This window comes from Nematostella vectensis, chromosome 2, assembly GCF_932526225.1.
Source record: "Nematostella vectensis chromosome 2, jaNemVect1.1, whole genome shotgun sequence".
Classification (NCBI taxonomy): Eukaryota; Metazoa; Cnidaria; class Anthozoa; order Actiniaria; family Edwardsiidae; genus Nematostella; species Nematostella vectensis.
This window is the reverse complement of record NC_064035.1, coordinates 11,138,533-11,166,113: the sequence shown is the minus strand read 5'-3', so window position 1 is coordinate 11,166,113 and position 27,581 is coordinate 11,138,533. Positions and strand designations below refer to the sequence as shown.

At 45.9% G+C, this 27,581-nt stretch overlaps 2 protein-coding genes and 1 non-coding gene across 3 annotated transcripts in view; 2 read left to right on the top strand and 1 right to left on the bottom strand.

Annotated features, from left to right (window-relative positions):
- Positions 1 to 22,462, bottom strand: part of LOC5521252 (collagen alpha-1(I) chain) — a 37,189-nt gene extending 14,727 nt beyond the window's left edge. Inside the window, exons 1-37 of the mRNA XM_048723605.1 lie at positions 22,241 to 22,462; positions 21,394 to 21,540; positions 20,755 to 20,809; positions 19,899 to 20,324; positions 19,357 to 19,410; positions 18,537 to 18,626; positions 18,287 to 18,361; positions 17,946 to 17,990; positions 17,592 to 17,645; positions 17,463 to 17,516; positions 17,341 to 17,394; positions 16,949 to 17,056; positions 16,508 to 16,552; positions 16,374 to 16,427; positions 16,159 to 16,203; positions 10,799 to 10,996; positions 10,019 to 10,072; positions 9,879 to 9,923; positions 9,440 to 9,493; positions 8,863 to 8,916; positions 8,564 to 8,617; positions 8,324 to 8,377; positions 6,171 to 6,224; positions 5,581 to 5,625; positions 5,308 to 5,361; positions 4,916 to 4,960; positions 4,587 to 4,640; positions 4,263 to 4,316; positions 2,306 to 2,359; positions 2,149 to 2,202; positions 1,516 to 1,569; positions 1,400 to 1,444; positions 1,072 to 1,116; positions 945 to 998; positions 813 to 866; positions 428 to 481; positions 60 to 113 (exon numbers count right to left, since the gene is read on the bottom strand). Coding sequence (XP_048579562.1) covers positions 60 to 113; positions 428 to 481; positions 813 to 866; positions 945 to 998; positions 1,072 to 1,116; positions 1,400 to 1,444; positions 1,516 to 1,569; positions 2,149 to 2,202; positions 2,306 to 2,359; positions 4,263 to 4,316; positions 4,587 to 4,640; positions 4,916 to 4,960; positions 5,308 to 5,361; positions 5,581 to 5,625; positions 6,171 to 6,224; positions 8,324 to 8,377; positions 8,564 to 8,617; positions 8,863 to 8,916; positions 9,440 to 9,493; positions 9,879 to 9,923; positions 10,019 to 10,072; positions 10,799 to 10,996; positions 16,159 to 16,203; positions 16,374 to 16,427; positions 16,508 to 16,552; positions 16,949 to 17,056; positions 17,341 to 17,394; positions 17,463 to 17,516; positions 17,592 to 17,645; positions 17,946 to 17,990; positions 18,287 to 18,361; positions 18,537 to 18,626; positions 19,357 to 19,407 — 1,962 coding nt within the window. The 5' untranslated portion in view covers positions 19,408 to 19,410; positions 19,899 to 20,324; positions 20,755 to 20,809; positions 21,394 to 21,540; positions 22,241 to 22,462. The remainder of the gene's footprint in view (positions 1 to 59; positions 114 to 427; positions 482 to 812; positions 867 to 944; positions 999 to 1,071; positions 1,117 to 1,399; positions 1,445 to 1,515; positions 1,570 to 2,148; positions 2,203 to 2,305; positions 2,360 to 4,262; positions 4,317 to 4,586; positions 4,641 to 4,915; positions 4,961 to 5,307; positions 5,362 to 5,580; positions 5,626 to 6,170; positions 6,225 to 8,323; positions 8,378 to 8,563; positions 8,618 to 8,862; positions 8,917 to 9,439; positions 9,494 to 9,878; positions 9,924 to 10,018; positions 10,073 to 10,798; positions 10,997 to 16,158; positions 16,204 to 16,373; positions 16,428 to 16,507; positions 16,553 to 16,948; positions 17,057 to 17,340; positions 17,395 to 17,462; positions 17,517 to 17,591; positions 17,646 to 17,945; positions 17,991 to 18,286; positions 18,362 to 18,536; positions 18,627 to 19,356; positions 19,411 to 19,898; positions 20,325 to 20,754; positions 20,810 to 21,393; positions 21,541 to 22,240) is intronic.
- A 2,077-nt stretch (positions 22,463 to 24,539) lies between these two features.
- On the top strand, positions 24,540 to 24,621 carry Trnal-aag. The gene has a single exon. It is a non-coding gene; the product is annotated as a tRNA-Leu (tRNA).
- A 467-nt stretch (positions 24,622 to 25,088) lies between these two features.
- On the top strand, positions 25,089 to 27,577 carry LOC5521134 (matrilin-4). The gene is made up of 4 exons (XM_032366235.2): positions 25,089 to 25,392; positions 25,578 to 25,930; positions 26,334 to 26,574; positions 26,769 to 27,577. Exons 1-4 carry the CDS (start codon positions 25,308 to 25,310, stop codon positions 26,867 to 26,869), a joined length of 780 nt encoding a protein of 259 aa, XP_032222126.1. The 5' UTR covers positions 25,089 to 25,307; the 3' UTR covers positions 26,870 to 27,577.
- The last annotated feature ends 4 nt before the right edge of the window (positions 27,578 to 27,581 follow it).

Sequence of the window (27,581 nt, the reverse complement as noted above, 5' to 3'; positions counted from 1 at the left end):
AAGACGATGAGTTTAACCTATGACGAAATATCCTTTTTTTTAATTCGATACAATCTTACCGCAATGCCAGGTTCTCCCGGGCCCCCAACACCGCCTGCTTTTCCTTGATCTCCCTGGAATTTTCCATCAAAAGGAGAAAATGAGATATTCAAGTTATAAGTCATACTATCATCTTTAAAGAAGGCCAATCACGCCGCCATTTTTCGCTTCCGCACAATACCGAGTCACACCACACAAAGCGTTCATTTCCATCGGTTAATTCAAGCCAGTAACTAAGATATTTTCCAACAAATATCCTTGATTAAGTATCATACTACAATTGTGGATAATTTATTTGACGTTTTCTAAAATAGACCGTTGTAATTTCAAATGTAAATGATAACTGAGGAATGGTTGATTGACATTCTTTCAACGGCGCAATACTCACACTTTCTCCTGGGGCACCGGTCTTCCCACTCGCTCCTTGATATCCAGGGTTTCCCTAAGAAAAATACGAATCATTCAGGGTTTTATGAGCGTCTTTTTCTGGCGGACATCCTAGCATTTTCAGGGAACTTTAAAAGATCATACATGGATCGAAACTGCGGCTTAAAGCTCTTCGTGTTAGTAGAAGTCACCCTGCAGTATATTGCTGATAGCGTTTATCTGATGCAAACTGGCTATGTCATGCAGTCGAAACAACTTTCCATGTTTGCTGAGCTGCACTGGCAATAGACTGTGCTAGCGTTCAGTCATTGGCCCGACTGGTGCCGATGTGTGTATAGCTAGTGTTCTTTCCAAGTTCACTTATTCTAGCAATGTTTGTCATTTACCGCTGGTCCAGAGGCACCGTTTGGTCCTCCTTCGCCCACGGGTCCAGGAGGTCCCTGCAAAAAAGAAATTTTCGATTAAAAGTTAACCTCACACCTCACGTAAACAATGTAAACAATGTTCGGCTGTCCTACCCTTTGTCCCTCGTTGCCAGGGTTCCCACGCTCGCCAGTAGCGCCTTGTAATCCCTGAAATACGTACAATGCACCTTTAGATATTTGGTATTCATAATATTAAGAAATAGTTGTCAACGGTACGTACAATTTCGCCGTCTGAGCCTCGTGTCCCGATTTTGCCGACTTGCCCCTGTCCAAGAGGTAACACATACTTAGACAATGTTAATGATTGCATCGCACCAAGATAGACTTTTAGGTATCAAATGAACACATAGATGACTAGGATTATTACTTTCCAAAAAGCTCCCCCACCCTCCCAATCCCTTAGGTCATTACCTGATATTATGAAGAGGTGGATTTGAAAGATTGGTTTCTTACAATGAAAAGTGTACCCTTGGCCGAACCACCATGCATGGTCGTAGGTCTTATAGAGTGTTTGTGTGTTAGAAGGTACAATAAAAGGTCGTTCTTACAGGTTTCCCGTTAAGGCCATCAGGTCCGTTCTCGCCTTTCGGGCCCTGTTGAACACATGCATCAGTAAAAGTTCTCGTAGACCTGCAGCTAAATCTGTCAAGCAGCGTGAACATACCTGTTTACCAGAAGGTCCGTCAGATCCTGCAGGCCCTGAGGGTCCGGTGGCCCCCTGGATGTTTACAAATAGCGCCAAATTACTCATTCCGTCATTATTAGAATTACTAAACATCATAGAATGCAACAACCGCTGAGGATGTAGTCCTTATAGGAGACGTTTGATTTGCTGTTCCTTCTTATTGTTGTTATTGATTTTAGTGTAATCGATTCTGTTGTTGTTGTTGTTGCTATTGATTGAATTGTCAATGCCGCTTGCCGTTGCTTTCGTTGTTGTTCTTGTTGTTTGTGTTGTTATTGCTGTTGCTGTTGTTGCAATTGATTGAATTGTCAATGCCGATTGCCGTTGCTTTCGTTGTTGTTCTTGTGGTTAGTGTTGTTATTGCTGTTGGTGTTGTTGCAATTGATTGAATTGCCAATGCCGATTGCCGTTGCTTTCGTTGTCGTTCTTGTTGTTAGTGTTGTTATTGCTGTTGTTGTTGTTGCTATTGGTTTAAATTGTCAAGGCCGCTTGCCGTTGCTTTCGTTGTTGTCTTGATGTTAGTTTTGTTATTGTTGGTGGCAGCGCTGTTGCTGTTTATGACATTAATAGCTGCTGCTTCAGTTGTTGGTGTTGTTCTTGTTGCTGACATACCTTAGCACCCATCTCCCCTGCTGGGCCTGGTTCCCCGGCGGATCCCGCTTGTCCCTAAGGTTGTGGGAAGCATTCATAAGACATTATCCAATCATAAAACGCCAAAATTATCCAATCATAAAACACCAGGATAGATTAGAAATGTCACATGACTTACCGGTCCGCCGGCCTCTCCAGGCTTCCCTAACTCACCAATAATACCACGTTCACCCTGACAAGATAAACAACAACAACAACAAACAACGTGAGCCAATAACAATAAAATGTTAAACATAACACCGCATTAACCCTTATAGTGACAGAATATGTAACAATAATTTAAAAAATAGTGTAGTCACCTACATGTGTAACCTAGCTGTGTAACCTAGCTGTGTCACCTAGCAGTGTAACCTAGCTGTGTCACCTAGCTGTGTAACCTAGCTGTGTCACCTAGCTGTGTAATCTAGCAATGTAACCTAGCTGTGTCACCTAGCAGTGTCACCTAGCAGTGTAACCTAGCTGTGTAACCTAGCTGTGTAACCTAGCTGTGTCACCTAGCTGTGTAACCTAGCTGTGTAACCTAGCTGTGTAACCTAGCTATGTAATCTAGCTGTGTAACCTTGCTGTGTAACCTTGCTGTGTCACCTTGCTGTGTAACCTAGCTGTGTAACCTAGCTGTGTAACCTAGCTGTGTAACCTAGCTGTGTAATCTAGCTGTGTAACCTTGCTGTGTAGCCTAGCAGTGTAGCCTAGCAGTGTAACCTAGCTGTGTAACCTAGCAGTGTCACCTAGCTGTGTCACCTAGCTGTGTCACCTAGCTGTGTCACCTAGCTGTGTAACCTAGCAGTGTCACCTAGCTGTGTCACCTAGCTGTGTCACCTAGCTGTGTAACCTAGCTGTGTCACCTAGCTGTGTCACCTAGCTGTGTCACCTAGCTGTGTCACCTAGCTGTGTCACCTAGCTGTGTCACCTTGCTGTGTCACCTTGCTGTGTCACCTAGCTGTGTCACCTAGCTGTGTCACCTTGCTGTGTCACCTTGCTGTGTCACCTTGCTGTGTCACCTAGCTGTGTCACCTAGCTGTGTCACCTAGCTGTGTCACCTAGCTGTGTCACCTTGCTGTGTCACCTAGCTGTGTCACCTAGCTGTGTAACCTAGCTGTGTAACCTAGCTATGTAATCTAGCTGTGTAACCTTGCTGTGTCACCTAGCTGTGTCACCTAGCTGTGTAACCTTGCTGTGTAACCTAGCTGTGTAACCTTGCTGTGTAGCCTAGCAGTGTCACCTAGCAGTGTCACCTAGCTGTGTCACCTAGCTGTGTCACCTAGCTGTGTCACCTAGCTGTGTCACCTAGCTGTGTCACCTAGCTGTGTCACCTAGCAGTGTCACCTAGCAGTGTCACCTAGCAGTGTCACCTAGCAGTGTCACCTAGCAGTGTCACCTAGCAGTGTCACCTAGCTGTGTCACCTAGCTGTGTCACCTAGCTGTGTCACCTAGCTGTGTCACCTAGCTGTGTAACCTAGCTGTGTAACCTAGCTGTGTCACCTAGCTGTGTCACCTAGCTGTGTCACCTTGCTGTGTCACCTTGCTGTGTCACCTTGCTGTGTCACCTAGCTGTGTCACCTAGCTGTGTCACCTAGCTGTGTCACCTAGCTGTGTCACCTAGCTGTGTCACCTAGCTGTGTCACCTTGCTGTGTCACCTAGCTGTGTCACCTAGCTGTGTCACCTTGCTGTGTCACCTAGCTGTGTCACCTAGCTGTGTCACCTTGCTGTGTCACCTTGCTGTGTCACCTTGCTGTGTCATCTTGCTGTGTCACCTTGCTGTGTCACCTAGCTGTGTCACCTAGCTGTGTCACCTAGCTGTGTCACCTTGCTGTGTCACCTAGCTGTGTCACCTAGCTGTGTCACCTAGCTGTGTCACCTAGCTGTGTCACCTAGCTGTGTCACCTAGCCGCGTCACCTAGCTGTGTCACCTAGCTGTGTCACCTAGCTGTGTCACCTAGCTGTGTAACCTAGCTGTGTATAGTAGCTGTGTCACCTAGCTGTGTAACCTAGCTGTGTAACCTAGCTGTGTAACCTAGCTGTGTAACCTAGTTGTGCCACTTTGGGCCTCTCTCACAAACATCCGCTGACATACCTGGGCGCCTGCTGGTCCGCTGTCACCGCGCATGCCTTGTTTTCCCGGAGCGCCCTGTTTTTTTTTATACAAGTGGATATTAGTAAAAGTGTCAGCATTTTACATCAACATGCGTGTTTGCATGTGTTTTGGAATTCGTTATTTGTAGGAAATAATTTTGGAGACGTGCTAAGTATTGAACCATTACACTTGCGTATCGAGGGGTGGTTCCGTGGATCCAACATAACCTTTAACTAGAAGATTGAGGGATTCCAAGACTTTGGTACAGTTTCTATAAATCGAACCACCATTAAAAATGCTGGATCCTCTACTGCATGTACTTACAACTTTTCCTTTGGCACCGGGGAAGCCAGCTGGGCCAGAGTTACCGCGGGATCCCTGTGGACAAATAAGGGTTGAGTCTGGGACGACCTCGAACAAGTCACGTTCCTAATGCTTGCTTTCGATTTAGAACTATTTTCGTCGCCCCTTAACGCTGGTAACACACGCAGGGTCCTAGTGCTAGACTAGATGGCTAGTTACAAAAGCTCGATTGCATGGATGGTTATTCAGAAGTTCAGTTGCAAATAGACAATTGAAAATGCACTTGTATTTCAAAAATGTATACAATAACGGTAATAAGGGGTGGCTGATCGGCACTCTTTAAGTCTTACCGGCGCTCCGTTCTCGCCTGGTCGTCCATCATCGCCTGCAGGTCCCTGATACATACAACACATCAAACGTTACCATGGCAATATCAGGCAGCTACGTCTTCTGATATACTTGCGTTATATGTCATGAAACACGTCATTTAAATTATATATTTTGCTTGAGAAAGATTTTTGGAACACTATTCCAAAAAAATATAGAATATATATATAGAGAGAATATTCCATGACCTTTCTTTATTGATCTTTTGCATTTTGAGTCAAATGTTGCCATCAAACAAGTGACAAAATACCTGTCTATAAGAGGTTAGCAAATGTTATATTACAATATAATAGTAATATAAATAATAAAATATAATATTTAGAAGTAGATAATTATTTGATAGAAGCATATTTACCGGGAGACCTTCAGGGCCATCGGCACCAGGCTTGCCAGGTCGTCCCCGGCCACCCTGCAACATACAAAGCGAGACGTTACAAAAAATATCCATTATCAGGCCATAAGGGAAAGAGTCATTAGGTAAAGGAGCATTCTGGGGACGAAATTTGTTGATAAAGGACCATAACAACATACTAAACCTAGTGCTGTATTTAATCAATTAGTAAGAAGCATTACTGTACTGCCCGTGTATCGCACCATAACAACATACTAAACCAGTATCATCACTCACCTCCTCTCCAACTGGTCCCTCGGCTCCGATTAGGCCTGGTGCACCCTAGTAAAAGCACAGTTAAATTAGGTTTGTTCTCTTGACAACCGTGACATACACAGAGGGTCTTTTTCCCTGATTTCAGCGTTTAAACGCCAAACACATCATAGGGTTATTCAAGAAAAGTACTTCATAGACAGGCTATAAATCAACACAAGGTTGAAAAAGTATGTTGAACGCCTCTTTGAAAAAGAGTAGACATGGTTTCCACATGAAATATTTATATTGATAGTGACTTGTTAACGACTTACCGATTCACCCTTGTTGCCTTTATATTGTCAGTGACTTGATAAAGACTTACCGATTCGTCCTTGTTGCCTTTATATTGATAGTGACTTGTTAAAGGCTTACCGATTCACCCTTGTTGTCTTTATATTGTCAGTGACTTGTTAAATACTTACCAATTCACCCTTGTTGCCCTTATTTTGTCAGTGACTTGTTAAAGACTTACCGATTCGCCCTTGTTGCTTTTATATTGTCAGTGACTTGTTAATGACTTAACGATTCATCCTTGTTGCCTTTATATTGTCAGTGACTTGTTAAAGACTTACCGATTCGCCCTTGTTGCCTTCTGCTCCGCGCACGCCTCTATCTCCAATCATTCCCTTTAACGCACAACAGAGAATGTCACGCAATACATTCCCACTAAGTGTTACTTAAAAATGATTTAAGCACTCCAAAGCTTGTGTTCCCACTTCGTTTCATGGGTTAGTGTGCGCCTGTCATGTTAGTATGTAACGCTAGGTGCGTGACTTTGTAACCCAAGTATGCAACGCTACGTGCGTGACTTTGTAACCCAAGTATGCAGCGCTACGTGCGTGACTTTGTAACCCAAGTATGCAACGCTACGTGCGTGACTTTGTAACCCAAGTATGCAACGCTACGTGCGTGACTTTGTAACCCAAGTATGCAACGCTACGTGCGTGACTTTGTAACCCAAATATGCAACGCTACATGCGTGACTTTGTAACCCAAGGATGCAGCGCTACGTGCGTGACTTTGTAACCCAAGTATGCAACGCTACGTGCGTGACTTTGTAACCCAAGTATGCAACGCTACGTGCGTGACTTTGTAACCCAAGGATGCAGCGCTACGTGCGTGACTTTGTAACCCAAGTATGCAACGCTACGTGCGTGACTTTGTAACCCAAGTATGCAACGCTACGTGCGTGACTTTGTAACCCAAGTATGCAACGCTACGTGCGTGACTTTGTAACCCAAGTATGCAACGCTACATGCGTGACTGTAACCCAAATGTAACGCTAGGTGCGTGACATTATAACCCAAGTATGCAACGCTAGGTGCGTGACTTTGTAACCCAAGTATGCAACGCTACGTGCGTGACTTTGTAACCCAAGTATGCAACGCTACGTGCGTGACTTTGTAACCCAAGTATGCAACGCTACATGCGTGACTTTGTAACCCAAGTATGCAACGCTACGTGCGTGACTTTCTCACCCTAATGGAACGCTAGGTGCTTGACTTTGTAACCCAAGTATGCAACGCTACGTGCGTGACTTTGTAACCCAAGTATGCAACGCTACGTGCGTGACTTTGTAACCCAAGTATGCAACGCTACGTGCGTGACTTTGTAACCCAAGTATGCAACGCTACGTGCGTGACTTTGTAACCCAAGTATGCAACGCTACATGCGTGACTGTAACCCAAATGTAACGCTAGGTGCGTGACATTATAACCCAAGTATGCAACGCTACGTGCGTGACTTTGTAACCCAAGTATGCAACGCTACGTGCGTGACTTTGTAACCCAAGTATGCAACGCTACATGCGTGACTGTAACCCAAATGTAACGCTAGGTGCGTGACATTATAACCCAAGTATGCAACGCTACGTGCGTGACTTTGTAACCCAAGTATGCAATGCTACGTGCGTGACTTTGTAACCCAAGTATGCAACGCTACGTGCGTGATTTTCTCACCCTTATGGAACGCTAGGTGCTTGACTTTGTAACCCAAGGATGTAATGCTAGGTACGCGACTTAGTAACGCAATCAAATAACGCTAGGTGCGTGACTATGTAACCCAAGTATGAAACGCTACGTGCGTGACTTTGTAACCCAAATGGAACGCTAGGTGCGTGACTTTGTAACCCAAATGGAACGCTAGGTTCGCGACTTTGTAACGCAAGTATGTAACGCTAGGTTCGCGACTTAGTAACGAAATTAAATAACGCTAGGTACGTGGCTTTGTAACGGAAGTAGGTAACGCTAGGTGCGTGACTTTGTAACCCAAATGGAACGCTAGGTTCGCGACTTTGTAACGCAAGTATGTAACGCTAGGTTCGCGACTTAGTAACGAAATTAAATAATATAATTTAATAAATTAAAGTACCTAGGTACGTGGCTTTGTAACGGAAGTAGGTAACGCTAAGTACGTGACTTTGTAACCCAATAGACGTGTCCCAAGTCGCCCTCTTTGATTTTCCCTAACAGGAGCGCGCGATCTAATGGGTATTTTCCTCAATAATCAGTAAAAAAAACAGGCGCGCGGAGAAGACTTGTTCCGTTTGCACGATTTCGCGCTCCGATTGAATGTTTATGAGACACGTCACCGACCTAAATTTAGGTCGATAAAAATTGGCGGGAAGCAAGTAGAAAAGTCCGTTGTACAGCAGAAGTCAATTTCTAAAAAGCTGGCCAGCGGACTCTGAGAAAGTGTAGTAACCCAAGTATGTAACGACTTGTACCTTTGGTCCATCGGCGCCAGTTCTTCCCATCACACCTTGCGCGCCTGTCATTCCCTGGGAAAAAAAGCCATTGTTTAATTTGTTGTTCAATTTTTTCCGCCTTCCTAACTCATACCCATGATCCGTTGCGGTTTGGTGTCATTATACCCATAACCCTTTGCGGTTTTGCGTCATTCTACCCATGACCCCTTGCGGCCTGGTGAGTGATTTGATTGGTACAAATTTGAGCGTTGGACTCACCCTCTTGCCAGCAGGCCCAGGTGCCCCTTGTGGGCCAGTGTCGCCGGGAGATCCCTGTCAAGCACATGCTCAATTAACTTAGGTTTACCCTTAGTACACATTTCCTAAATGAAGATTGTAATTTGTGTCGTCTTGAAGTATCCTTTATCACTGTGCATTTGTATTCAAATATATTTTTCTATGTCCTTATATGTGTGTCTTGTCTACTGTCTGGGGCTTGCGTTTTCCTTGCTCTCTCTTTGAGCTCATACGCTCATGACTAAAAAATGTTATGTGATGTGATGTGAAAGTCGTCGTACCCGTTTTCCTGCTGGTCCGGCCTGGCCTCTAGATCCAGGTTTTCCAGGTTTGCCCTGGAAATTTAGAGAAAAAATCAAAGTGATCATCATCATCATCATCATCACCATCATAATCATCAATTAGACTGATTTATAAGATCCTATCAGGAAAGTGTAAGATGGAATCGCAACTGTATAAACTTAAGCGATTTCACGCATTTTATGTTCGTTTCACTCCGTTTAATTCAGTTTTATTAAATTGATTTTGACTTCATGCATTTCTCGTGGAATTTCGATAATTTTCACACAAATGATAAAATAGATCGATAGCAATATACCTAAAGCTTCTACATCTAAAAATCGTGGCTTTCTAGAGATATTTTCTCGGCATAATGTGTACCGATGCTTGTAGTGAAAAGCGCGAAACAAACATTTCAAACAGCTGTAGCTAATCAGAGCGCGCCATTCGCCTTTAATATATTTAGTTGCGATTCCATCTCCTTACACTTCCCTGATCCTATTTAGCCTGATCTTGAAAATTCTAGGTACTTTTACACGGGTGTTTACTTTACAGCAAGTCACACCATCCTCGGCTTACCGGCTGGCCCTTGTCTCCAGATTCTCCCTTGCTCCCGGATTTCCCTACATTTCCCTGAAACACAAACGCCATTATGAACTAGGGAACAAAACTTATGAACACCTTATTAACGAGAGAACGAAACAATTAACATTTGACAATGTTGAAAACCAACGTAGGGCCCGGAACCCACTCTGCTTGTGTGACGAGTTGAGTTTGATTCTGGTTGACCCCTTCGTTGCTAGTCAAGATGACGGTTAATTTTATGTGTGTATTTGGAAAGAAAAAGTTTCTAGATGGATCTAGTGACCTATTACCAGAGCTAAGGATGCCTATTTGAACCTAATTGACCCGTAGGTGGTAAGTGAATAACACACTCAGCTCTGGACCACACCCTGCGTTTTTCTCTGGGCACGCCCCTGCAACGCCATTAACAAAAAATGTTTCCTGTTTAGCTTACCGCTAAGCCACGCTCGCCGCGTGGGCCTGGGTCACCAGTCATGCCCTGGAGAAAATAAAATGGAGTGAGCCTTTTGTTATGAGATCACAACAGAGGTTTAATATAAATGAAATAATTATATAATACAAATGAAATCCTACCGTCGCTCCAGTAGGGCCCGCTTCACCTTGTGGTCCAGCAGCTCCAAGGTCACCCTTAAAAACACGTGAAATATCTCGTTAGAAAACCATCACATCCACGGTAGAAATACGAACCTTGTTCACGCTCACGGCATGACAACTGTAACCATCCGTTGATAAACACGATAAGACACGACACGCTCATAATCAAGATAAGACACGACACGCTCATAATCATGATAAGACGCGACACGCTTATAATCACTATAAGACACGACACGACATAATCACGATAATACAGGACATACTCATACTGACGATAATACAGGACACGCTCATAATCACGATAAGACACGACACGCTCATAATTACGATAAGACATGACACGCTCATAATCACGATAAGACATGACACGCTCATAATCACGATAAGACATGACACGATCATAATCACGATAAGACGCGACACGCTTATAATCCCGATAAGACACGACACGCTCATAATCACGATAAGACAAGACACGTCCATAATCACGACAAGACACTACACGCTCTTAATCACGACAAGGCGCGTCACGCTCGCATCTCGATAAGGCACGACAAGCACATAATCACAATAAGACACGACACGCTCATAATCACAACAAGACACGTCACGCTCACAATCACAAATACAGGCGCGACGACTGTTGCGCCATACTTTTAATGCTGGCAAGTCAGGATATCTGAGAGGTAACAGTAAAGGATAATAATCAAATAACACCCCCTTTTTTCTCCCTGTTATGATGTGGGCGTGACTTACTGAGGAGCCCTTGGGTCCGGACGCGCCGGCTTGTCCGACATCACCCGGTCTTCCAGAGGAGCCTTTAGGTCCGGCTCCTCCCACGACGCCAGGCTCTCCTAAGTACCCCATCAATCCCGTGCCTCCAGCACGTCCAGGGGGCCCCTTTATTCCGCGAGGTCCGGGCTGACCAGGAGCGCCGGGAGGTCCAGGAGGTCCCTATGAAAATGAGAGCCGCGTAAATCTCTATCTCTTTTAAAAAACAGCGGGTCACCTATTGATGGTCTTACGGAAACGGGCTCGACCCGAGGGTCACTAGCGGGACACCTATCAATGGTCTTAAGGGAAAGGTCTCGAACCGAGGGACACTAGCGGGATACCTATCAATGGTCTTAAGGGAAAGGGCTAGACCCGAGGGACACTAGCGGGACACCTATCAATGGTCTTAAGGGAAAGGGCTCGACCCGAGGGACACTAGAGGGACACCTATCAATGATCTTAAGGGAAAGGGCTCGACCAGAGGGACACTAGCGGGACACCTATCAATGATCTTAAGGGAAAGGGCTCGACCCGAGGGACACTAGCGGGACACCTATCGATGGTCTTAAGGGAAAGGGCTCAATCCGAGGGACACTAGCGAGACACCTATCAATGGTCATAAGGGAAAGGGCTCAATCCGAGGGACACTAGCGGGACACCTATCAATGGTCTTAAGGGAAAGGGCTCGACCCGTGGGACACTAGCGGGACACATATCAATGGTCTCAAGGGAAAGGGCTCAACCCGAGGGACACTAGCGGGACCCCTATCAATGGTCTTAAGGGAAAGGGCTCGACCCGAGGGACACTAGCGGGACACCTATCAATGGTCTTAAGGGAAAGGGCTCGACCCGAGGGACACTAGCGGGACACCTATCAATGGTCTTAAGGGAAAGGGCTCGACCCGAGGGACACTAGCGGGACACCTATCAATGATCTTAAGGGAAAGAACACGACCCGAGGGACACTAGCGCGACACCTATCAATGGTCTTAAGGGAAAGGGCTCTACCCGAGGGACACTAGCGGGACACCTATCAATGGTCATAAGGGAAAGGGCTCAATCCGAGGGACACTAGCGGGACACCTATCAATGGTCTTAAGGGAAAGGGCTCGACCCGTGGGACACTAGCGGGACACATATCAATGGTCTCAAGGGAAAGGGCTCAACCCGAGGGACACTAGCGGGACCCCTATCAATGGTCTTAAGGGAAAGGGCTCGACCCGAGGGACACTAGCGGGACACCTATCAATGGTCTTAAGGGAAAGGGCTCGACCCGAGGGACACTAGCGGGACACCTATCAATGGTCTTAAGGGAAAGGGCTCGACCCGAGGGACACTAGCGGGACACCTATCAATGATCTTAAGGGAAAGAACACGACCCGAGGGACACTAGCGCGACACCTATCAATGGTCTTAAGGGAAAGGGCTCGACCCGAGGGACACTAGCGGGACACCTATCAATGATCTCAAGGGAAAGGGCTCTACCCGAGGGACACTAGCGGGACACCTATCAATGGTCTTAAGAGAAAGGGCTCGACCCGAGGGACATTAGCAAGACACCTATCAATGGTCTTAAAGGGAAAGGGCTCGACCCGAGGGACACTAGCGGGACACCTATCAATGATCTTAAGGGAAAGGGCTCGACCCGAGGGACATTAGCGGGACACCTATCAATGATCTTAAGGGAAAGCGCTCGACCCGAGGGACACTAGCGCGACACCTATCAATGGTCTTAAGGGAAAGGGCTCGACCCGAAGGACACTAGCGGGACACCTATCGATGGTCTTAAGGGAAAGGGCTCGACCCGAGGGACACTAGCGGGACACCTATCAATGGTCTTAAAGGGAAAGGGCACGACCCGAGGGACACTAGCGGGACACCTATCAATGATCTTAAGGGAAAGGGCACGACCCGAGGGACACTAGCGGGACACCTATCAATGATCTCAAGCGAAAGGGCTCGACCCGAGGTACACTAGCGGGACACCTATCAATGGTCTTAAGGGAAAGAGCACGACCCGAGGGACACTAGCGAGACACCTAGCGGGACACCTATCAATGGTCTTAAGGGAAAGGGCTCAATCCGAGGGACACTAGCGAGACACCTATCAATGGTCATAAGGGAAAGGGCTCAATCCGAGGGACACTAGCGGGACACCTATCAATGGTCTTAAGGGAAAGGGCTCGACCCGAGGGACACTAGCGGGACACCTATCAATGGTCTTAAGGGAAAGGGCTCGACCCGAGGGACACTAGCGGGACACCTATCAATGATCTCAAGGGAAAGGGCTCGACCCGAGGGACAATAGCGGGACACCTATCAATGGTCTTAAGGGAAAGGGCTCGACCCGAGGGACACTAGCGGGACACCTATCAATGGTCTTAAGGGAAAGGGCTCGACCCGAGGGACACTAGCGGGACACAGGGCTCGACCCGAGGGACACTAGCGGGACACTTATCAATGGTCTTAAGGGAAAGGGCTCGACATGAGGGACAATAGCGGGACACCTATCAATGGTCTTAAGGGAAAGGGCTCTACCCGTGGGACACTAGCGGGACACTTATCAATGGTCTTAAAGGGAAAGGGCTCGAACCGAGGGACAATAGCGGGACACCTATCAATGGTCTCAAAGGAGAGGTCTCGACCCGAGGGACACTAGCGGGACACTTATCAATGGTCTTAAGGGAAAGGTCTCGACCCGAGGGACACTAGCTGGACACCTATCAATGGTCTTAAGGGAAAGGGCTCGACCTAAGGGACACTAGCGGGACACAGCGCTCGACCCGAGGGACACTAGCGCGACACCTATCAATGGTCTTAAGGGAAAGGGCTCGACCCGAAGGACACTAGCGGGACACCTATCAATGGTCTCAAGGGAAAGGGCTCGACCCGAGGGACACTAGCGGGACACTTACCAATGGTCTTAAGGGAAAGGGCTCGACCCGAGGGACACTAGCGGGACACCTATCAATGGTCTTAAGGGAAGGGGCTCGACCCGAAGGACACTAGCGGGACACCTATCAATGGTCTCAAGGGAAAGGGCTCGACCCGAGGGACACTAGCGGGATACTTATCAATGGGCTTAAGGGAAAGGGCTCGACCCGAGGGACACTAGCGGGACACAGGGCTCGACCCGAGGGACACTAGCGGGACACTTATCAATGGTCTCAAGGGAAAGGTCTCGACCCGAGGGACACTAGCGGGACACCTATCAATGGTCTTAAGGGAAAGGTCTCGACCCGAGGGACACTAGCGGGACACAGGGCTCGACCCGAGGGACACTAGCGGGACACCTATCAATGGTCTCAAGGGAAAGGTCTCGACCCGAGGGACACTAGCGGGACACTTATCAGTGGTCTTAAGGGAAAGGTCTCGACCCGAGGGACACTAGCTGGACACCTATCAATGGTCTTAAGGGAAAGGGCTCGACCTGAGGGACACTAGCGGGACACAGCGCTCGACCCGAGGGACACTAGCGCGACACCTATCAATGGTCTTAAGGGAAAGGGCTCGACCCGAAGGACACTAGCGGGACACCTATCAATGGTCTCAAGGGAAAGGGCTCGACCCGAGGGACACTAGCGGGACACTTGCCAATGGTCTTAAGGGAAAGGGCTCGACCAGAGGGACACTAGCGGGACACCTATCAATGGTCTCAAGGGAAAGGGCTCGACCCGAGGGACACTAGCGGGAGACTTATCAATGGTCTTAAGGGAAAGGGCTCGACCCGAGGGACACTAGCGGGACACAGGGCTCGACCCGAGGGACACTAGCGGGACACTTATCAATGGTCTCAAGGGAAAGGTCTCGACCCGAGGGACACTAGCGGGACACCTATCAATGGTCTTAAGGGAAAGGTCTCGACCCGAGGGACACTAGCGGGACACAGGGCTCGACCCGAGGGACACTAGCGGGACACCTATCAATGGTCTCAAGGGAAAGGTCTCGACCCGAGGGACACTAGCGGGACACCTATCAATGGTCTAAAGGGAAAGGGCTAGACCCGAGGGACACTAGCGGGACACCTATCAATGGTCTTAAGGGAAAGGGCTCGACCCGAGGGACACTAGCGGGACACCTATCAATGATCTCAAGGGAAAGGGCTCGACCCGAGGGACACTAGCGGGACACCTATCAATGATCTCAAGGGAAAGGGCTCGACCCGAGGGACACTAGCGGGACACCTATCAATGTTCTTACGGGAAAGGGCTCGACCCGAGGGACACTAGCGGGACACCTATCGACGGTCTTAAGGGAAAGGGCACGACCCGAAGGACACTAGCGGGACACCTATCAATGTTTTTACGGGAAAGGGCTCGACCCGAGGGACACTAGCGGGACACCTATCAATGATCTCAAGGGAAAGGGCTCGACCCGAGGGACACTAGCGGGACACCTATCAATGATCTTAAAGGGAAAGGGCTCGAACCGAGGGACAATAGCGGGACACCTATCAATGGTCTCAAAGGAGAGGTCTCGACCCGAGGGACACTAGCGGGACACTTGTTAATGGTCTTAAGGGAAAGGGCTCGACCCGAGGGACACTAGCGGGACACCTATCAATGATCTCAAGGGAAAGAGCTTGACCCGAGGGACACTAGCTGGACACTTATCAATGGTCTTAAGAGAAAGGAATCGGCCCGAGGGACACTAGCGGGACACCTATCAATGGTCATAAGGGAAAGGGCTCGACCCGAGGGACACTAGCGGGACACCTATCGACGGTCTTAAGGGAAAGGGCACGACCCGAAGGACACTAGCGGGACACCTATCGATGGTCTCAAGGGAAAGGTCTCGACCCGAAAGACACTAGCGGGACACTTATCAATGTTCTTAAGGGAAAGGGCTCGACCCGAGGGACACTAGCGGGACACCTATCAATGATCTCAAGGGAAAGGTCTCGACCCGAAAGACACTAGCGGGACACTTATCAATGTTCTTAAGGGAAAGGGCTCGACCCGAGGGACACTAGCGGGACACCTATCAATGGTCTTAAGGGAAAGCGCTCGACCCGAGGGACACTAGCGGGACACCTATCAATGGTCTTAAGGGAAAGGGCTCTACCCGTGGGACACTAGCGGGACACCTATCGATGGTCTTAAGGGAAAGGTCTCTACCCGTCGGACACTAGCGGGACACCTATCGATGGTCTTAAGGGAAAGGGCTCAATCCGAGGGACACTAGCGGGACACCTATCAATGGTCTCAAGGGAAAGGTCTCGACCCGAGGGACACTAGCGGGACACTTATCAATGTTCTTAAGGGAAAGGGCTCGACCCGTGGGACACTAGCTATAACGGGCTCTGCCCAGACGAGACTAGAGGAATACCAATTGATATTTACCTGTGAACCTCCTCGTCCTGATGGTCCGTTGGCACCGACGCCTCCCTGTAAGGAACAAACAAGAAATTGAGGTTGCGTCCAATAATTAACCTTTTAATAATAATCGACCTTTTACGCCATGCTAGTAGTATCAACTTATAGATGATTCATATGATTCATATCATCACTTATAAATTGACCAGATTTCCACGAAAGAGTCTAAGAATTTGACTTACAGCAAGTCCTGGCGGTCCAGTCATTCCTATTGGTCCCTGCTGTCCGCGTTCTCCCTGGGCAATGATGGGTTAAGGAAGTTAATAAAAGAAATAATAACGTTATGGATCTATCAATAAAAAAACAGCGCGTATACCTCAGGGCCATCAATGCCGTTGAGTCCAGGAAGACCAACTTGACCCTGGAAATGAAGGCAAACGACGTTAAAGTGAATGTGAGAAACCGATGCGTTATTCTATCTATTTTCAACGCTTTTTGCTGCAGAAAGTTTTTCCTCTGAACCTCCAAGAGTGGCCTTCCTTAGTTAGGGCCACGGGATTTCTTTCTATCAAAAGAACCACCTCTGCCCCTCCCTGAGTTTAAGGGTCATATTAAAATACTATATACTTTCCGCCAGAGTGGAAGAGTTCTTCCTTTTTCTTGTTCCCTGATCTTCTCTGCTGACTCTCTTCCCCTCCGACCCTCCTTTCTTTATGCGAGTCAGAGAAAATAAAAGTCCCCTTTCCTTTCCCTCTCTTTAATCACTTTGCTCATCTCCCTGTCCTCCGCCGCTACCTCATTGAAGTAGGTCGCATACCCTTTCGCCATCAGAGCCGCGAGTTCCTTTCACTCCCTGTCGGCCCCTGCGCCCGCGATGTCCTGCACGTCCCTTCAGGCCCGCCGCGCCGCGGTCTCCAGTCGGTCCCTGTTTCGTAAAATACGGTCAAAGGTATACAACAACCCTAGTGAAGTGCGCTTTGATAAGAAAACAGTACGACGTATGGTATTGCAATACAGATGCATTGTTGATGTCATAGCACACAAATTAAAAATCCAAGTGACTCTCATAGATTGTTTGCTGCGTCAGCTATTTGAAGAGATATATGGCATTATCTGTGTATCTAGTAGATGGCAGAGGGAACACAGTCGAGAAAATAAACTACTTGGTACACTATTCATACCGCGAGTGTGAAGATAGATTTTAGATACCTTGTCCCCAGGGTCACCGTTCGGTCCAGGTCTTCCAGGCGATCCGGGCTCACCCTGCACATTACACGCATGTCAGCAAACATATCACATGACACGATATCATGACAACTACATCAACTCACATCTACGGCGTCACGTCCTTGAGGTCCGGGGGGTCCCATAGGGCCAGGCGGTCCCTACAAATGCAGAAAAGACGTAGCTCTAGGTAAAAGTCCTTGATATTAGATCAGTTAGTCTCTCAGTATTCTTACCGTCGGTCCGATGTCACCTGGGGCTCCGCGCGGTCCAGGAAGGCCGTGAAGACCCTGGGGAGGGTGGGAGGTAAGAAAAGCGTTATCGCATAGTATAAGAAGAACATGGCAATGGGCTTCTAGTCCATAGTAACTATTTCGTATTTAAGACGTTAGGGCATAAAGAATCTCCCAAATGCGTGACACATGCGTGGCAAATGCGTGACACATGTTGACATGTCTAGTGTGACCGCCATTGTAGATTGAGGTTATTGACTGCCGTAGAAGGTAAACAATCTGCGCGCTGCAAACAGGACACTTATCAAAATAGCAGGAAAGCATTGCGTGACTACTAAAAATGGCAGGCATACTCACATCAGGTCCGCGTCGGCCTGTTCTACCTATTGCCCCTGGGTCGCCCTGCACAGAAAAAGAGAACACGTTGTCATGGATATTGAAGATCTTCTACAATCGTGATATGTCCACGTGTGTCTATCTTACGTACCCTTCCTATTCCCAGGCCCCTGAACCCTGACCCTTCCCACAAAAGTTACGTCTACAAAACACTCCCCTCCCTGTAATTGTCAATCTAAGCTAATGCCCTAAGCGCCTTTTATCCTCATGCGCCGCTTCTGGCAGAACAGACTCCCCACCCCTCTTTCCCCTGTATGTGTTATTCTAAGCTAACGCCCTAAAGCTAGTTTACCCTCACATACCACTCTCTGCAGAGCAGATGCTCCCCCGGTGTTGATTTGTGGCCTCATAACCGGTCCCTTGGGTCCAGGAATGGTCTGAAATGGGAGATCATTGACATGAAGAAAAGGAATTTGTTAAAAAAAAAATAAAGAAAAAGGCGATCTTAAGGTAAAATAGCGCCAAACCAAAAAAAACCCTCCTTTCATTCAATACTTTGTATTGTGCAAATGCCGGCGCTATTTGCTTGGGACTTATAAAGCTATATCTTACGATGATCTTCGGAGGTCCGGGAGGTCCGGGGGGTCCAGGAGGTCCAAGCCCTCCCGGTGGTCCTTTGTCTCCCTTGGGTCCTTTGTCACCCTGCAATGCATGGAATCTAATAAGTGCGTGGCATTGAAGTCACTCCTTGGGTCGTCAAGGTCTACTCGAGATAAGAAGCCTCAGAATGCATACCACCCTGAACCCAGAAATAGCTGATGAGAAAGTTATTAATTAAAAAGGTAATCCACCGTGTTTACTGCAGTTCAAATATATATATATATACTAAATTAGCTCAGGCGAGGCCTGTTCAAAAGCGTTTACTCGGTTGTCTAGGGTAGAAATTTGGCTTTGCTTTATTTGCTCGGTTTCCTTCATCTCCTATCAGGGATCCGCTACTCGGCGGATCCCTGATTCTGCGTTGAAAACACCGGGGTATACCCTTTTGAACAATCTACAAGTAGGCAGACTACCGATGAACGATATGTGCGATAAGTACCTAAGTAGTATTTGACGGAGATCGCAAATTTGTCATAGGGCGGGAGAACATCAAAAGGTAAAATGCTCCACTCATAAAAGGGCCACCACTGAGAATTTAGCGATTTTGAAGGCCCGGGAACGCCAAAACTCGTGCGAGTTTGATGCAGATTTAATACATTTTCATACACTTTCATTAACAACAAGGCATGGTGTTCGCAGGAAAGCTGACAATTTCTCAGAGGCATCCGCCAAAACCTAACCCAACCCCACCCGCTCTGGAGGCGCCACTGATGAATCAGAACAAAGTCGGTGCTAAGATAAGTAGTTTTTGCAAGAGAAGTATATATCTTACAGGGGGTCCGGGATCTCCGATAGGTCCTCTTGCTCCAGGAGCGCCGGTCATTCCCTAGAACACACAATTATCAAAGCATGAATAAACACACAACAAATACGAGAGATAGATAGATTGATAGTTTAGATAGTTAGATTGATGTAGATAGATTGATAGTTTATTTAATGCCATTGCAGCTAGTAAGCTGAATTACGGTAAAATTACAATATAATTATAAAAAATCTAATAATAGACTAATATGAAGTTAATAATACTATATACATGACTATACGATTTAAAAACAAAGGCGGAAACCGATATGTAAAAGAATAAAATCTAACGCGACGCATTAGATATTACGCAACTGGTCTTAATACGGTTGGTCTTGCACAGCATAAACAAACACACATTAACAAATACACAATGATCACAGCATAAACAAACACAAAAATTAACAAATACTTAATTATCAAGGTATTAGCAAACACAAAACTATCAAAGCGCATCAGCAAAAAAATGCGAGCTCAGTATAGAAAAAGATAATAGAGATATTACAGACTGACCGGTGATCCAGGAAGTCCAGGAGGTCCAGGTGGTCCAATAACCTATTTATACCGAAAAAAAAAAACAATAAATAAGTCTTTAAACCTAAAATTACACCATTACGCATACATCTACGATATGTGTCTCAACATTCTAGACCATGGTATGGAAGGTGTCACGATTCTCTCATGATTTGGAGATTGCGTTACAATGTAACGCAATTTCCTATGAATGGGATATGCACACAGAGCGTGTATATCCTCGGAGAAGAGGCGTGCGCTTGGCAGCTTCTTTTCCAGAGTGAATGCTGCAAAGCAAGTGTTAGTACGCTGCGGAGGGAAGTGGAAATTAGTAGATACTCCCTGTGTATACATACGACCTCCTTTGCGCAGACAGGCAACGGGCAGCTCGGCTTGAGTGGAATCTTGTAATCTGGCTCGTGATAGCTTTTTTTGGGGAGAAAAAAAAGTTTAATCAGTGTGCACGTAGAACTAAAACGACTCTGGCAGTACAGAGTGAATACAGCTCAGGAAGGGAAACCTATTAAATATCCTCGTGTTCAATGCTGCTTTGTTAGGGTAGTATGGGGATAAAAAAGAACGTAGAAGAGCGATTGATGACGGTTTGGGATGAAGTTGGGATGATGATAATATGATGATGATGGTGGTGGTAGTAGTAGTGGTGATGATGATGATTATAATGATGGTGGTAGTGGTGGTGGTAGTAGTGGTGGTAGTAGTGGTGATTATGATGATGACGACGACGACGACGACGACGATGATGATGATGATGATGGTGTTGGTAGTGGTGGTGGTGGTGATGATAATGATGAAGTTGGTGGTAGTGGTATGATACACAGTTTTAAAATGTGGGCACCTTTTTATCCGTCAAACAGGCAGCACTGTAATAGCACGGTTCGACTTGATGGTATCTAAAGCAAGAGAAAAAACGCACATTAGAAAGTGTCTCATTTGTCCAGCTTCAAATATATACAGGTCGAATGCCATACATAAGTGGCAATATACCTGGTTAAATATGCGAATCATGTTAAAACATTTAACAAATAAACAAACAAACACGCGTATAAAATTATACACTCTAGTGCAATTATTCAAAACATGTATTAAACCAAAGCATACATGAATACATGACTTGAAGTAAAACAATATACTAAAGTGAGATGTCTCGTAGCCTGCGTGAGGGCATTAGTTTTTTTTCCCATTTCCGAGATTTTGCGTTATTCTCGCACGCGGCCCTTGTGTGGAGGGGAGCTTTGCACTCCATTTACTTAAATTTTTATTATGAGATCGGCTTAACTGTTTTCCCCAGTTCGATTTCGTTTTCTCTCTCATTAGATTCGGATCAAGCCGTGTTGATTGCATGCACCCCCCATTCAAGCGACGAGACGATGGATGCTAGAATACCCAGCACCCAGCTACCCTAACCTGAGCTCGAAAGCACGGGAGGGCATTGTACTCGTGACAAGCTATCAGCAGTACTTGATTCAAAACTTACATAGCTTGTTGCAGAATGCTTTGGCCGCCATAGAGATTTTTTTTCGTCGAGATGCTGTTGGACCAGTAGCTGTTCTTTTGATATTTGCTCCGTGACCTCGACATGAGCCGGTATGCACATAGCAGTGCTTACAGACATCCTCTTGTCCTGAGAGGGAATAAAACACCAAGCCACCTCATCATTCATTCAGAGTATTATAAGGGCTGTGGACGGACAGTTGTACATTTATTGTTATGGCTGTCTCTATAAAGCCTATCGTGATTTCTATAATCCAATTACATAATTATTATAACAATTTATTTGTTTAGTGTTTGCAATAGAGTATTTTGTGTACCGGTGAAGGAAAAATGCGGCTAGAAAAATGCGGCTATCCATTCGAGCTTCGAATAAGGTCCGTGGCTTTAAATAGTGCTTAGCACATCAGGATGTTTATATGCGTTATTTTGTAGCTCTCTGCCACCGGATCAATGGTGCATTCGACAGCCGAGGGTCGGGTTTCACTCTGACTCGACTACAATCACCCCCTTATGCCCTTTGTAACAGCAAGGAATTCTCCAATCTCGCGGTGTTCCACAATAAGAATATTCGCCCATCTCCAATAGCTTTTGTCACTTAGCATGGGTCTGTGTACAATTATAGTGCAATAGAGAATGAATGCTTCCAGTGTTCATATAGCGTGGTACGCATGCAGAAGGACGGAGAGACTTCACGCGTGCGGTTCTCACCGTCTATCGATAGGACGCGGGACTTAGTTTGAGCTGCCTGCGTAATGGCCCACAGAGCATTACCCGACAAACATGGAAATCGAAATAAAATTAAAAATAGATATCGTAAGTTTCATGCTTACCGTGTCTCCACAGGACAATTTCAACCGCTAACACCTTCCAAAATGCAATCGACAAATATCTGCTTTTCCGTCTGAGTCAGATAATGCATCGTTTAAGGCACTGTCCTATCCGAGAGCGAATGTTTTCTAGAAAACGCCCGCGACACTTCGCCTCCAGAAATACTGCAATGTAGCGTTAAGCACTAGCAAACAGGCAGACAGTCAGGACTTGTGGGTCGACTGCGTGGTAATCTGATCCCGCCAGCTTCCGAGGAAACCCGAGATGACACCATTATGTATTATAAAGGTCTGCAGAGGATGGAAAAACGCTGCTTGTATCGGACCGTCTGCTGGCCTGTGCCCTCTCAATAACTCTTGCTTTGACTCCGGGCTAATCTCGGCTAATCATTATCGATAGCAAAATGACAAAACATGTGCGTGACAAAAAAAAATATATAAAAAATTGTCTGTCGCTTTTAATTTTGCGTCTTATCTCTTTGAAAAGCGGACTTATTCTGCTAGGTATATCCCCCTATCCTTGCGTCAGATCTATTACAATATCCCCAATTATGGCGCCCAAATCTGTCGTTAATTCCAATCATTTACCCTCCGAGATCGCTCGTGTAAATGACACTTGGCACTTACCGCAAATGATCTAAAAACGCCCCCTTTCTAAAGAACGCCTCCTATCTAATAAACGCCCCCCCCCCCCCCTAAGTTTACATGTTTGTATTGAACGGCCCTCTCTTAAAAGCGCCCCTCTATATTAAACGCTCCCCCCTACCTCCCCCCCCTCTGTCAGCTAAAAAATAACGACATAAGAATTCCGTTAATATAAATCAGCTTAAATTGCCTTCTTACTATCTGAGCTTGGCTTCTACTGAGTGATCCTGACTGAAATTAGAACCCCACTGTACTTGGATTTGTTATATTGCTATAGTTTAGAATGAACGTCCCTCTCTAAAAGACGCCTCCTATCTATTGAATGACCACCCAACTCCCTCCTCGGGCAATCAAAATTTCATAAACGCCTCCCGCCCTCGGCGTTTAATAGATCATTTACGGTAGGTAGGTAGATAGTGCTGACGGCGTTCATGTGTACCGTACCAAATGACCAAACAAGGCCAAATGCAAATGAAACTATCGAATTGGAGCATTGGCATATATTTCTATATTTGGAACCAACGAAAAGAACAACGGCGTCTACGCCTAATTTCTCGGGCTCTTCTGATATTGCGGAAGACGTTAAAGAGATAGCAAAAATAAAAATGGGCTTGCATATAAGAACCACTGTTTTTTATAATAAAGCGCAAGCTTCACTAAAGGGTGCTCTTAAAAGGTCGTCTTCAGTTTTATACGCCCCAAAATTACAAATAGTAAGTGTGCATCAGCCCCTTTTGTATGGCGTGACATAGCATTTGTCTTCCCCCTTGTGTATGGCGTGACATAGCCTTTGTCCTCCGCCTTGTGTATGGCGTGAGATAGCCTTTGTCTTTCCTCTTGTGTATGGCGTGACATAGCCTTTGTCCTCCGCCTTGTGTATGGCGTGACATAGCTCTTGTCTTTCACCTTTTGTATGGCGTGACATAGCCTTTGTCTTTCACCTTGTGTATGGCGTGACATAGTCTTTGTCTTCCCCCTTGTGTATGGCGTGAGATAGCCTTTGTCTTCCACATTGTGTATGGCGTGACATAGCCTTTGTCTTCCACCTTGTGTATGGCGTGACAAAGCCTTTGTCTTCCACCTTGTGTATGGCGTGACATAGCCTTTGTCTTTCACCTTGTGTATGGCGTGACAAAGCCTTTGTCTTTCACCTTGTGTATGGCGTGACAAGCCTTTGTCTTCCCCCTTGTGTATGGCGTGACATAGCCTTTGTCCTCCGCCTTGTGTATGGCGTGAGATAGCCTTTGTCCTTCACCTTTTGTATGGCGTGACATAGCCTTTGTCTTCCACATTGTGTATAGCGTGACATAGCCTTTGTCGTCCACCTTGTAGCGTGACATGGCCTGGAACACAAGTTTCTCAGGAAAGTTGAATTTCCTTTACTGTACTATCTATCAATTATTTTTCTAAACTATAAAGAAATGTTCGGCTAAAAATACATTGTAATTTAAGAAATTAAAACCAAAGAGAACATTGAGTTTGAAAATGAAATTGTAGTTTGCTTAACTTAGGGTAAAAATATTCAATCAAAATTGATTTAGATTTTGCAAAACCAAAAAAAAAACACGCTCTTTTTTCTATGGAAAACGAATTCCTGATGCCCGATATAGAGTGTCAGGTAATTTTTACAAAATATTTCCCATGCTGTTCATCAGGAGGTAGCGTGGCCGAGCGGTCTAAGGCGCTGGTTTAAGGCACCAGTCATTTCGATGGCGTGGGTTCGAATCCCACCGCTGCCACATTTTTTTTTTTTTTACATACGAGGATCCGTAACAAAAGGAATGAGATCGTTTAATTCATTTTAATCATTCAAAGGTATCCGTTTTGCTGAAAGTTTCGAAAATGCAGTCAACCATGAGCTCAACAGTCACGGTCGGTCGCCTGGTTGGTGGCGGACAAAATTCGAATAAATTGTACTTACTTTACGTGTAAAAATTAAAAAAAAATGTAAAAACAACAACACAAGGTAGTATAATTGTTTCGAAATTTTGACCTCGCGAAAATCATGTTACCATACCATATTCGTCTCGGCATAGCGACCGGCGAGCTTAGAGGATCCTACAGAAAAAACAATATTTTCCCTCATCTCGTTTATCGTATTCCACCACAGCTGATATTGATATCTCCATTGAGACCGTCAGATTGATATATCTATGAGTGCGACGAGGCTGGAGTGTGGGTTGACTTTCTGGTCCGGAGATGCTTGCGAAGGTGCGAACGCCTGCACAAGCCGGAAGATCCAGATGCGGCGATTCTTATCACAGATTCTTGACAAACAGATCGCCAAATCGACACCATTTAGTGATTCATCTCTCTATACCTCACAGACATGGATATAAACTCGAATTCTGCATAACCACAATTACCCTTTCTCCTCTCATAAGAGGTAGCGGGATGGTGTTGTATCCTGAACGCTTCTTCTAACATGGATTTTTCGGTATCAAGGGACGTGCGTCTATTGGTTTTGATTTTGGTCATTATCGTTGCACACAAAGCAAGAGGGCAAAGAGGTATGAGGGCAGCGAAACTTGGGGTTTTCAAAAAAGGTGTCTCTTCTTTTTGAAAAAAAAAAAAAACTTATAGGAATAACCGACGGTAACCTTCAACAACACAACAATCTATTCAAGGAAAATATTCATAGAAATAACAGCTTACATTCTGCAAAAGCAAACCTGTTTCGCTTCTGCTTTTTCAGAGCTTCTGTGCTCGAAGGCGACTGACTTGGCTATCATCCTCGACTCCTCTCTTGATATCGGCAACGAATGGCAGAATATGCTCGCATTCAGTAACGCCATGGTGGACGCGTTTAATATCGGAGCTAACAAGACCCGCGTGGGGATTATCACATTCAGCCAGAACCCAGAACTCTACCTTGGCTTCAATGACTTACAGGGCGAGAATGTGACGGAAGAGGCGATCAAGGGGAGGATCGCGACCATCAAACACCAGAGGAACCCGGGCCGGTTTATCGACCGCGCACTAAGGTTCGCAGACAAGGAGTTGTTCGTGGCTCGTAAGGGCATGAGGGTAGATCCAGATATTTTAAGGGTAAGTGACTGACCTTATTTTCAATATCATGAGGGACCCATTACTTTTTTTATTCATTTTCAGTTCAACCAAAAGTGGCACAATTGACTCGCATCGGCAGGTGCACCATATGCACGTCACGATTCGAGAAAGAAATAGAAAGCGAACGCTAAAGTATAAAGCGAACATGACTGTAAACTATCATAACATCATATAACATGCTTGCTTTTATTGCCGCGTCATAAACAAATTGATCCTAAGCTGTGTTCGTGGTCAGACGGCAGCATCTTTTTTCATGTCTTCGACTCGATCACGTTATATCTCCGCCCTCGTAATTCAAAGATATAGACGATTTTGGTATATTGTTTTTAGTTATTGTTTTTTGGTATTGTTTTTAAGTATTGTTTTTTGGTATTGTTTTTAGGTACTGGTAGTGGTGGTTGGGGGCAGACAGACCAGGAATGGATTTCCAGTGAATCTGCGGCAGGTAGCTCGACCTCTTCGCCTCAAACGTGTGGACATGTTTGCTGTTGGCGTTCCTCAACTTGCTGAGATTGACGACGAGGACCTCATACAAATGGCCAGCAAACCAGAGAATGTCATGACCGCGAAGACATTCGCAGAGTCCGTGAGCCTTGTAGAGGAGATCGCAAAGCTTGCTTGCGGTAAGGGGTGATAGCTCTATGGAAATTTTGGTGAATATCTATTTTTGAGAAAAAAAAAATTAATCGTAGATCCGCCGTTTTTTTTTTGCGTCTCTACTGAGAAATGTGAAAGGTTTTTAACCAAAAATCTCTTAGATTTCAAGTTAAAACTATCTATGTATTATTAACTTATCAATAACTAATTTACTTTTCAGGAATCAAGATTTTAGAGGTATGTTACCGTGTCACAGGGTGTATACCATGTATGGGTATAACAGCCTCAGAAAACCCTATCACACAATGCCCTGTCACGTAGTACCGTCACGCATTTACCTCCACCCGAATCCCTGACCCAGAGCATCAAGACACACATTTTGTCACACCACTTCCTGTCGCATAGTGCCCAGTCACGTAATACCGTCACGCACTTCCCTGATCCCAGAGCGTCAAGACACACATCTTGTCACACCACTACATGTCACACGGTGCCCAGTCACTGAATACCGTTACGTACTTACCGTCACCCAAATCCCTGGCCCAGAGCATCCAGACACATCCCGTCATATTACTTCCTGTTACATGTTTTACAGTCACGGAACGTAGGTACAGCATTTGATAGGTCATGGTATGACATCGTGATCGTGATTTAATGGTGGTCATTACACAAATGTTCGCGATTCTCTCAATAATTCCAAACACAATACCAAGAGAAATTGCGTTTGGAATTCACTTGGCTTCATGCCAAATTACCTGAAGCAGAAACACCTAGGCGTGATCAAACAGACAAAATAGTCTGGTTGAGTTTGTTTTGCTATTTTATATTGTTGTAGTATGTCAACATTTGTTGTTGTTGTTTTAACTGTTGTTGTCACGAGTAATTAGTACTCAATATACAGAATCCTCGCTTCAAAAGGACACCTCGTTATGACGAACAGTATTTCGAGGTCCCAAGACGGAAGCGCAATATATTTTCTGTTAAGGAAACCTCGTTATAACGAACAGTACTTCTAGGTCCCAACGAAACCGCT

What these genes read in the sequence shown, in the direction of transcription:
- LOC5521134 (XM_032366235.2), top strand. Translation starts at nt 25,308, where the DNA reads ATGGATTTTTCGGTATCAAGGGACGTGCGTCTATTGGTTTTGATTTTG. An exon ending in CAAAGCAAGAGGGCAAAGAG is followed by an intron (nt 25,393 to 25,577) that starts GTATGAGGGCAG and finishes CTGCTTTTTCAG; the next exon opens with AGCTTCTGTGCTCGAAGGCG. An exon ending in GATCGCAAAGCTTGCTTGCG is followed by an intron (nt 26,575 to 26,768) that starts GTAAGGGGTGAT and finishes TTTACTTTTCAG; the next exon opens with GAATCAAGATTTTAGAGGTA.